We start from the raw sequence: 12,083 nt of genomic DNA on the forward strand, positions 1-12,083 counted from the left end.
TACTGAAAAAAAAAAAAAAAAGAAAAAAAGCACAAAAAAAGCAGCAGTAGATAGCACCTTTCCTTGACAAATAGAAAACAAAAATCCATATAACATTCTCCAGTCACTGTAGTCAGTATGTGCAGAAACTGAGTAAATAAATTCATAATACACAGGCAGCCGTGAATCCCCCTATTGTAACAGGGAAATACACCATGGAAGTAAGAAAATAAGGCATAAGTGGCAACTACCATTAACACCCTGTGGGACATTCAGTAGTTTTTACGGTGTAACATGCCAAGGTGCTTTCTGAGTGCATCTGGAATATTAAGCAGGGAAAGAGAAGAAACACCATTCCGAAGTAAAATTTAAGTAATTATCTATCAAGGGTTTCAACTGAGAAGGAGACTCTTCCACATACTAATGACAAATGTTCTGCATCATAATTTAAATGAAGGACCCAGTCATCATTCTCTAACACATTAAACAGCCACCAATACTACTGGTTCTACTGCATATGGAGGATGATCAAGAGTCTGCCTTCTCTGTTAGTTGAGCGCTTCCTCAGTAGTGCACCTGCCCCCTGACTCTAACAGTTGGCATCATTGTGTCTGATAAAAAAGGAAATTATTACCAACAATTCCATCTCAGACACCAGTGCTTTCTGCTGCCAAGATCCTGGAGTGGAAGAGTGACTCATGGTTCCTGTGATTACCTTTTCTTTGAGATTAGAGATCATATATTAATAACTAACGTGAACTTTGTCAAAGGTAGAGATGTTTGAAGGCCATATTGTTATGAAACTCAGAGATACAGCTGATGTGGCGTTTTGGTCCTAGTAGATACTGCAGCACTGAATCCAAGTTACATACTTTCTTCTGAAAATGGAAACTTTTCTATTTGCCCTCTCCTTCTCGAGTGAAGGACAGCTCTTTTTTCAGATAAAGAATGTTGATGAAAGGATCCATATTCTTGATGTTTCTGTGTACTGATTTTTCACAGCTCTTTCTCTTTTTTTAAACTTGCAGAATCCAGAAATTACACCCCATTACCCTCTGCAAGGTCAGCTGGCTGGACAAGACTATAAGGATATAATCAGTAACATTTCAGACATGTAAGTCTTTCAAGTACAAATGCAAATTAAATAATATGGGTAATTTATTCCTATATTTCCAGAGCTGTTCTAATATGGCATGCAAATGTACTCATGTGTCCCAGATAACAGAAATACAGTTGCATTTGAATGCAGCTCCATCTGCAGTAAGAGCTGTTGAGCAGTGTTGGTGTGGGCAGGGTCCCTGTGGGTTTTATTATGCTAAGAATTCCAAGCAAGTCTTGCAGCCCGGGATGGACCCTGTGCTACTATGGCTGCTCCTTATTATTTTATTCATCCTCTTAAGTGTACCTTTTACTATTTCTAACACTATGTATTATGATTATACATAAGATAGGATAATGTTAGACTGATATGCTTAAGTCTACTAAGATAGTTAAATGATACAGGAGTACAGGAGTTAGCCAGTAGAGAAATATTTGAACCAGTAATGTGTTCTGGATTGCAGGCATATCTTCTATCTCAAACAAATTTAAGTGCTCTAAAATTTTCTAAATACTTAGCTAAATAGGCTTTGCTTGTTACCATTCCTATGATTTCTTAACAACTGAGAAATTACATACATGAAAAATTATCTATAACTGCAATAAACCTCACTTTCAATAATTTTTTGGGCAGCTTTTTATACAAAGTATCTTCCTATTTATTTGAAAAAAAATAAAATACCATATTCCAATTATAGTGTTTTTCACTGGCTATATTTGCAAATACTACTCCAGAAAAAAAAATGCTACTATTACTCCTTGAACTTATATTCTTCAGAGTTCACAATAATTCTTGAAAATACTTGCTCAAGAAAGTTGTAAGTGACCAAAACTAGATTAAAACAAAAACCTTTGTATGGTTCGGATTATTAAAGCTTCTGCTGTTTGCATAAGACCATTCAACTAATGCTGTTTTGCAGGTCACAGAAATATGTGGAATGTGAAGGTGGTGGAAGAGAGAGTCAGCAGTCTGAGTCAGACAGCTGGAACAATGAAGATGATGATATGCCCCGTAGGGTTTCTGTTCTACCTAGAAGTAACCATGCAAAAACTTCTCTTGTTTCTTTAACATTATAGGACCACTCCTCTCTATATGTACAGAGAAACAACACTAATCCCTTGTGTACAAGCTGAGAATTTACTCTTGTGTCTTAAAGACCAGGGCACTCAGGACACAATTTTTACCATTGATACATATGAAGGCCATCAAATCTTTGCAACATCCACAAGAAGAAGGCCTACACTGGGGTTTCTCCATCTCTTTCAGAGAACTGCTGTTGGACAGTGCAAAGAAATGACACATTGGCTCAGTGAAATTCTTAGTTTGTCCAAAAATGAATAAAATAAATGCAGATGGATTCTCTTATGAGAGACAGTAAACAGATGGGATGTAGTAGAAGTCCTTTTTCACATATGAAAGACAATGAAAAGGAAGGCTTTGAGAATTAATGTAACAAATTCCAGGGACATACTACAAAATGTGCTTGTTATCAGTGGATGCAAGAAGGTTTTTAAATCATTCTCCTCTCTCCCTTGCTGTTCCCATACAACTCATCAAAAAAGTAAATGAAGTGTTTACACAAAAATGTAGAGTGAAGGGTCAAATTCTATCTCGAGATTTTTTTCCCAGAATCGCTGAATTTCACTTCATATAATAACTCCATTAAAACCTCTGGAATTGATGTGCTTAACCACATACTGAGGCATATTCAGTCCTCAGGTGCTAAAGCCCATCTGACATCAGAAGACAGCTTACAGAGAGAACCTGCCTAGTTGTTCCTGTAGGAAACTAAGCTGCTTCTGCCACAAGCAAGAATAATTTGTGAAAGGGATCATATTGAGGATGCTGCAGTATCCTGCAGATTCTCTACAATACGGGTCTCTCCCACCTTCTTCTTACCCTGTGGTAGTGGATGTCTCATCCAAAGTAAACCACAGTTATCTCCCTCACACAACCAAGCTGTGCTGGCTAGCAAACAGAAAATTGTAACCACTTTATTCTCCATGACCTGTTAAGAGTTCAGGTTTTTTATTCCACTTTATCTGGAAGAAGAGGTTTGTGGGAAATAGCGCTCTCTGTCTGGAAGGGGAATCTGTCCTCACTGGCACTCTCAACTGGTTAATAGAAACACCCTCGAATCTGTGAATAGAAAATGTCTTAGAAACTCAGGCAAAGCAGGTACAAGTTGTAGCCCAGACAAGAGCATAGCGAGCATAACACTTGTTGCAGAGATTAGTTAAGAGTAGAAATGACATCTTACAAGAGAAAAACAAAGCATTGCTCCTTGTCTTCAGCACACAACAAACCTGTGGAACAGATCATCAGGTTTTCCTTGAGAGAGCTGGCATGTTACTCTTTGCTAACAGTACCTTGTGAATAAAAGGACAAATCCCATAATTCCTCTGCCTCAAACCACTGTTTTTCACTGCTTTTATCTACATGGCAAGCGAATTGCTCCAGTAGAATAGTGATATTTCTGGAGACATAAATATTTATCCTTCTTCTTCATGTCAAGTTTTGGATGAGAACATATACTTCAGGATGAGCAAATTAGTAAAACTGAATCCTGATTTTGGTGTGACAAAGATACTTCACATATAGTTCTTGAACAGGAGCGTGAGGGAAGCTGAAAACAACTGAAAATGTTTTCTTACTTCAGGAAGGAAGAATTTGCAGTGAGTATTCCTAGCAGTGGGGTGTGCCAATGCTAATTTTCAGGAAAGTGTTGGAAACATGAAGATGATTCCATGAAAATGTGGCCAGTCTCCTCTACCAATATAAACTGGCATTGAAGTTTATATTTCTGCAAGGACTGTTTATCTAGAACAAACTGTATTTAGAAGCTATATGAGGCAATAAGCTGCAACAGTTGGCTCTACTTCCAAATTACATGAAATGTGGTGCTGGTTGTATCCATGGTGCTCACTTATTCTTCTTTCTGCTGTGAACATAAGTAAGCCAAAAATATTTTTTCATATTTCACTTCCACAGTATAAGCCTCAAAACGCACTTAAGTACTGCAACCCCCTAGTTTTTAAAGCCAAGACTTTGTGCTATGACCAACAATCATTTAAAACTCCTTCATTTTTCTGTTAATATATAGGCAGAACCTTTGCTTCTGGAGATGAACTGACTCAGTTAATTAACTTCAAACCATCACTGACTGGAGTAGGTCCAAGGACTGGCATCACAGGTCTTATTCGAGACCTTCAGTTGCAGATTGAGAATCAAGAGGTGTTAAAGGAGTTCATGGTAAAGTGTGATTCCTTTTTAAGATCTGAGTGTTTAGCAGAGCTAAGAAAGTGACTTTGAGCAGCCTTGAGCATACTGTATGAGAGACCAACTTGTATGTCTTTACTGACTCTACTTTCTTGGAGAATTATTCCAGCTAGAACGGGGCTCCTACTCTGCTGTTTGGGTGATGCTACAGTATTTGGATCTCTCTCTTTCCCTGCAGGTCAGGCTCACAATATTCCCTGTGCACAGATATTGTCCACATGGAATGAAAAGCAAATAATGCACAAAAGTAGAGTATGAATCACTTTTTCTAGATGGAATTCCTCCTATTATCCCCTCAGCTGAACATCTGCCTAGAAACTATTCTCGAGGGTTCATTAAAGCAAGAAATCCATGCTGCTAGGGATTCACTAGTGTTGAAACAGTTGATGAAAAGAAAATGTTTTGCACAATGTTCCAGTGTTCCAGGGAAGTCATTGCCACAAAATGCTACTAAGGTCAGGAACTTTGTGAAATTAAAAAGAAAAAGTAACAGACTTCCATAGATAATGAAAACACATAATTACATTTGATGGTGTGTAAGTAATGAAAAAGTGTACAATCAGGAAAGCATATAAAATTTCTTGTTCCAGGATATAAATAGTTATCAACAAATTCTCAAAGAAAAAAATTCATAACTCTTGAACATAGTACTAGAGTTTCCTTTAAAGGATGTCCTACTCATCACCAGAGAAACAGATTGCTACCACTTTTCCCTACTAATCACAATATTATCAATTTATTTCACTTTCCTTTATATCTCTGGCTTACTGAGTACAAAATCCCACAGGCTCACATGTATAGGATTTGCTTACTTTCCCTCAAGGCTCAAGGGCATGTATTAATTTCCATTCTTTCCATTACATTACTGACATAGGCATAGCATACTATGAGCTGAGTCATGCATCTGCACAGAAAACACAAAGATCTAATAGGGAAAGCACTGTTTACCAAAGCAAATGGGCATTTTATCTGAGTAAAAACTGTATCAACTGATGATGATGTTAAAAAACTGTCACATGTATGTCAGTCCATATATACTGCACAGTGGCACAATGTGATGGCTGAGCATTGTGCAATGCAGACTAAAGAGGCAAAAGAATAAAGAAAAGTGAAGGTAACTCAAAGCTGTAAATGAAATGAACTTGCACATTCCTGCTTCCAGCTACATTGTGTTCTGCTCCTCTAAATCTGCTATGAAATACTTAATGACTCTATTGTTTGCACTCAACAGAATTGATGCTGTTACCTTTATCCACTTTCTCTGTCACTGAAAATATTCATTGATATTCACTACCTGTTAATGGTGCAACAGGTGGTGCTTCAGTCAGTATGTTATCAATTATGAATGCTGACATTTGGCCAAGACACTATTCCAAACATCTGTTTTACAGAAATATACAGCAGGGATGTGTAATGAAAGGGGTTGGGGATGTGGGTTGGAAATCTCACTTGAAAACCCCAGAAATTTTGTGCAGGCTGGAGAAAATACAAAGCAATTTAAATTCCTTGCCTAGAAGTTTAGAGAATGATGCATTGATTGTCTTCTGTAAGAAGCCTATTTGTGAGCCTTGGGTCACATATAGCAGTAAAGTTTTCTCACACTCTGTAAAGGTTGTCTGTAAAGGCTATGAATGACATGGATTGACTATTTCTCTTTGATCTAGGCTTTAGAACATGTGAAACCAATAGATGACTGCAGAACTGGCAAAGCACCAGAAAACCAGGATAAAAATAGATACCAAGATATTATTCCGTGTAAGTATGCGCACTAATGAGAATGTACATTCATTGAACAAAGACATCAGAAAACAGAAAAACAGCTATAGCACTGGGATGTAGGAGGTGCAAACCCCACCACATCCTTAGTCACAAAGAGCTCCACTAATAATGAAATGTATTGAGATTTTTCAAAAAGAGGTAGAGTTCATGTAAGGATGTCTGCATTGCAAAATGTGTGATTTTCTGAAGTATCATCTTCCACAAGGCATGACTTGGTCTGGTAGAGGGTCAGCGGTCTTGGTGTTTCCTTCCCTCTTTCTCAGAGATATTGATCTACATTTCTGTGGGCAAGTGTAACTTGAACTATAATAGCAGTTGTTTAAATCTGATTAAATGTACAACTACATCTATTGCTTATGACACAGTGGAATTCTGAAAAGTAGAGTGGAAATCATGGATTTATGTAGCTCTTAGAAAGATTCTTTCAGAAGTATATGAAAGTATAATATCCAACCAGAGCTTTCAGCTGCTCATCTCTTATATGAGTCACAGACAAATTTCATCACTGAAGTAATTTTAGAAGGAAGATTTGAGTGCAAGAGCTGTATGACTGCTGTTATCAAGGATTTCAGAAAAATATTGTACTGCCCAATGATTCCCCAAGAGGTATCACAACAGAGGGAGAACACTTTCTGGACCCTTGATGTCTTTCTAAACTGCAGCAGCAGGACAACACATACAAAATTTGTAGCATAGTTACCTGTCTATATTAGTGATACAGTATACATTCTCAGAAATTCCCCAGTTTATAGCACCAATATCCAGTGACAATGTTCCCATGCCATACCTTAAAACTAGTGCTGGATACACTATTTTGAATCACTACCAAACAATTTTATGGTAATTTTAAGGCTCATCAGAGTGTAACACAAATACCTTAAGAGAAATAAAGTTACAGAGAACCATACAATTTATCAGTTGGAATTCCTTTTAGTAGTTATTAATATTAGTGTTACTAGTCAAATGCATTCCAACATTCAGAGGCTGAGCTTCCCCGTCTCCTGAGTGTTAGAGATTGTAGAACTCTGCTTCAGATCTACAGCTGAAATAGCAACTTTCTGTTTCTGTACAGATGATAAGACACGAGTTCCTCTGGGAGAAAAGAATGGCTACATTAATGCAAGTTACATTAGAATGAAAGTTGGAGAAGAGGAACATTTTTACATTATAACCCAAGGGCCTCTGCCATCCACTATGGCTGACTTTTGGCAAATGGTCTGGGAGAGTGAATCAGATGTGATTGCCATGATGACAAAAGAAGTGGAGCTAGGGCAAGTCAGATGTCATCGATACTGGCCTGAAGCTCCTAATGGCTCTACAGAACTGGCTAATTTCCATTTAAGGCTAGACAGTTATCAGATTCTAGATTACTTCATAGTTAGAACGATAGAAATGACCAACAAGCAGGTAAGTATATTTAATACTTTCATATATGATTAAATTGATAAGATGTTTTTCATGAGTAAATACTAGTGTTACATTTGCTTCCTCCGTAACATTTGCTCACTATTTTTTAGGAATGTAAAAATCTGAATAACAGGCATGAAATTAGGGTTAATGAAGTTCTGCTTCTTTGTTCATTGCACAAGATGTGGATCCAACATTACCTACATTTGGACAAGAATGTCCAAAAATTAGTCCTTTAATGGTCACAGAGCTAGTGTGTTCAGTGTTTTGCAGAACTGCTTACTGTTCTTATCAAATAAAATCAGTAAGGGTGGACAGAGTGAGTTCATATTTTGTAATGGTGACTGGAAGAAAAGAGGGGAAGAAATTAGTTTTCATCCTAGAATTTAGAACAAACGACACTTCTTTCATTCAGGAAAAGGCATGAATATACACGACACTGCAAATACAGCAGCAAATTTTTATAAACCTAACAAATATAAAATCCGGGTATAAGAACATGGAAACTGTAACAACTGTAAGTCCATCAGTCTTGCCTCATTATTATGTAAAGCTTTGCAAAAATTTCTGTAGGACCTATTAGTTAATGGAATAATTAAAATATTTGTACTTGTGCCAGACTTTTTGTCTTTTTCCATCAAGCACACTGTTTCTCTATATGAAGAAAACACAATCCACCTTATGTCACTGTGTGTGGAACATAGTAAAGTATTTGATATGAGTCTTCCCAAAAGATTATTCAGATGGGAAGATGGGCCATTATATGTGATTGTTTCAATGAACATGTTATGTTTGCTGCGTTTGTCTTGGACCAATATCAATTTATGATAGAAAATCACAGGTTTACTTCAGCAGAAATCCAGACATGCATTCAAATTCTTCTGATGGTAAAAATCCAGGTAGTCTTTTGCATTCAGCTTAATGCAGCTTGGCAAACTGGCAACAAGAAGTGCTGTCCCAGGACCATTCAGTTAAAAATACTGTTTATCTACATTATGTTTATTCTTTTAAGCATTTTTTTAGTTTATTTGGTTTGTATGGTAGGGTATCTAATCACAAATTATTCTTTTATATCTGATACCCAGAATACCATTTATGATCTTACTATTGTGGCTATCATATTACTATTCTTCCATTAGTATGGCTTATTTCAGTTACAAAAAAAATTCTAGTAAACAGTAATGGAATGTTCTAATTTAACAAATGATTTTGTTTTTTCCTTTCTAATCAACAAAGAAGGTAACTACATCCTTTTGGGGCAATAGAGTAACTTCAGTGTCTCATCAAAATTATATGAAGTAAATTTCCTACTCCTATGTCTTCTGAGTGCATCTGACAAACTAAAATAAACCTTAATAGGGTCAAGTACAAAAAGCTGAAGAACATAGGATAGACAAAAAACTGACTAAGAATGAGACTGAAGGAAAATTTATCAGTGGAATTCCTTGAAAATCTGTCTCAGGACTGATAATTTTTAACATTTCTTGTCTTTCACTTCCAGACAGAAGAGAAGCGCATTATAAGTCATTTGCAGTTTTCCACTTGGCCAGACCACAATACTCCCAAACTAGCTGAGCAGCTTGTAAAATTTATTTGCTACATGAGAAAAGCTCACAGGACAGGACCTATTGTTGCTCACTGTGACACTGGCATTGGAAGAAGTGGAGTTTTGCTGTGTGTTGAAATTCTGCTCAGCTATATAGAAAAAGATCTACATGTAAGTGTCAAATAGATAATCATTAAGTATTACAAACTGGTATGGATGTCATCAACTTGTGGGGGTTTCTTAGACCAGAGTAATTCCTGATAGAATTGATCCTAAAAAAATTGAATAAACCCAGCTTTTGTTGTTTTATACAACAAACACAATAACTACAAAGATAATAACTACAAATATACTGTTTGTATAAGGGCTAAGACACAGCTTCCCCATCTGAAAGTGCTTAAATCTTTCTTTATAACTCGCATGTCAACAAAATAAAAATTGTTCTCTTCTGATAGTTCAACATCAAGCAGATAGTGAGAGACTTGAGAGATCAGCGTTTTGGCATGATTCAAACTAAGGTAAGTCCTCAATAATCAACGAGATTAAGATTTTTAAAAGCGTCAATTAGTGGTACATACCCATATGCTTAATTAAAGCATATTTTTAGCCCTCTCATTTAAGGAAAATAACAGCCTTACAGGTAAGTGATGTCTAGATTTAAATATGAAAGGTCTGTCCCTTACTAATTGAAATAAAAGCAAAGCACTGATACAGTACAGATAGAAGCTCTGCTCCCCCACTTCCCCCTGCCCCCCTGCACCCTTTCTTTTTAGAGCAAAAACAAAAGCAGGGATCAACAACAAAACTGGTGAGATACCATAAATGCTACCTTGCAAAATTGCAGCCTTCAGTTGAATTCTTGCTATTGCTGAGTTATTGTCACCTCGGTAAACTGTTCAACTGCTGAGTTAAACCTACCCCTGACAAGAGTTTTCACACAAGAAAAAACAAGATGGAGCTAAACCAATTTAGAGCAAATGGGTGGTGGGACTAAAAGGATAAGCTTTTCCTATAGGCAAGTATTTTAGCACATGCTTTGACATATTTTTATTCAGCATAATGATCAAGCATGTGACTAAAATTAAGTGAATAGATAACCTTCATTGACCTAATGAGACATGAGCACAAGCTTACAGATACTGCATTGAATCAGAAAATTTTCCTGAACTTTTACAAGTGACAGAACAAAAACCCTTAGATTCTCTTAGATATCTAGATTTTTGTATCCATGTTACAAAGATGCTGATGTTACAAACAGCACTTCAGGCAGTTCCTCCTTCTTTGTGTACGATTTGTGTTGAATGTATCCAGGTATTCACAATGATGTCTCTGCATATAGGATGAGTATTTGTTCTGTTATGAAGTTGTGTTGGAAGTCCTTCAGAACCTTCAAGCAATGTATTCCTACTGACTGCAATATGACTCTTCCCTGCTGTTCTTCCCATTGGACTGGAGGGACCACTCAGCAATTGCTTTAAAGAGATAACAACCCAGCACAGACAAGTGTTATACTACATGCTTTTTTAGATCACTTTCAAAACCTTGCTTAACATGTCCTGGGTAAATCATTTAAATCTTGGCTCACAGTTTGGAGAAACAGCCAACCAGCACTGCAACACTGCTGTTACAGTGCCATGGATTATTTGAGTGTTCTGTGTAATAATGTATTAAACCCTGGGAAAATACTTTGAAACTGTGACAAGGAGATAGCAGCCTTTGGAATTAGTTTTACTTTCCAGAGGGCCACTATAAAGATGCAAGATTCAGCTGGTGTTGGTGGAAAATTAGCTGTTCCTTACATATTGTTGTGTACTATTTGCTTCTGGACTGAAAATCGGTATTTTCTACAGTAGTTATGCTTTTGTGCAGAAGGACTCAATTTGTTTACCTTTGGTTGCTTGAACAGTGTAGAACCATTTCCAGTCATCACTCCAGCCCAGTAGTTTATACCATCATCACTAGACATCTTAAATAAAGAAACTGACAGAAAAATAGGATGCCTTTAAACCCTTGTCTCTTCAAAGCAGGAAGAGCATTCTATTAACTGGATGGAATATTAATTTTTCCCAGCAGTATGAACAGGTGTAGATAGCATCAGTGTTTCATTGTGCATGCATGTAAAAAAGAATGCAATACTAAGCCAGATAAAATGACTGTGTGTGCACTGTTGCACACATATACACTTCATCTCCCCCAACTGTTTCCAGTTATTAACTATCTTGTAATTCTTATCTAGGATCTGAGCCAATCAATGGGAAGTCCCACTGCTTTCAGTAGGGGCTGAATAAGATCTTTAAATTAGAGTAAATAACTCTCTGTACAGTTTATTTCTCTTGTAAAAAGTGTTTCTGTTAGTGTGAGTTTGAATGGATTTGAGCAGAAATCTCCTGCTCAAGTTTGTATGATTTTACTTGTTTCCATAGTACTACTTCCAAGTCTTTTAGCTAGAAGGTGGTATATATGGAAGTGAAGTTATTAGAAGTGCATTGGAATAGTAACTTTTACACATAGGAAATTAGAACAGCATTTCTTTAACTCAATTGTACATATTTTAAACATGTCTTTGCTTTTAGGAAAGGAGAAAATGCTAAGCGACATTTGAATTAAGAACTGTGGTAGAAACAGGAGAAAAAATAGTTGTGTATTTTCATTACAAATGAGAGGTTTATGGTTCAGAAAGAATGATGGATTATATACTAATTAAAAGTATGACTTTTAGAAAAAGAGATTGTATTACAATTATAATTAAGGCCAAGGGCTATTTTTTTCTTTCTGCCCTCAGACAGTCTGCTGGAAATCAGGAAAACACAGAAATTAAATTTATTCTGTGAGCCAAATGATAATTTCAAGCATACTGATAGAGATCCAGAGTAATACTAAATTAGTGGAGTAACCTCGGATTTTTATTGGTAAAAAACATAAAAAGAATTTAATATTTTGTCTTAAATTAATTGAATTTGAGTCTTCCCAGAAGCATTACTTTCCATAAACTCT

The 12,083-nt window shown here is 36.5% G+C and overlaps 1 protein-coding gene across 1 annotated transcript in view; it reads left to right on the top strand.

Moving 5' to 3' along the window:
• FRMPD2 (FERM and PDZ domain containing 2) overlaps positions 1-10,500 on the top strand; it is a gene marked incomplete at both ends in the record, with an annotated part of 57,682 nt that extends 47,182 nt beyond the window's left edge. The window contains 8 exons of the mRNA XM_082052270.1: positions 1,008-1,093; positions 1,998-2,113; positions 4,182-4,330; positions 6,022-6,112; positions 7,209-7,543; positions 9,045-9,260; positions 9,545-9,607; positions 10,429-10,500. Coding sequence (XP_081908396.1) covers positions 1,008-1,093; positions 1,998-2,113; positions 4,182-4,330; positions 6,022-6,112; positions 7,209-7,543; positions 9,045-9,260; positions 9,545-9,607; positions 10,429-10,500 — 1,128 coding nt within the window. The remainder of the gene's footprint in view (positions 1-1,007; positions 1,094-1,997; positions 2,114-4,181; positions 4,331-6,021; positions 6,113-7,208; positions 7,544-9,044; positions 9,261-9,544; positions 9,608-10,428) is intronic.
• Positions 10,501-12,083: the final 1,583 nt, after the last annotated feature.

The sequence above is a fragment of the Streptopelia decaocto genome (genome assembly GCF_964273445.1).
Source record: "Streptopelia decaocto genome assembly, chromosome: 5".
In the NCBI taxonomy this organism is placed as follows: Eukaryota; Metazoa; Chordata; class Aves; order Columbiformes; family Columbidae; genus Streptopelia; species Streptopelia decaocto.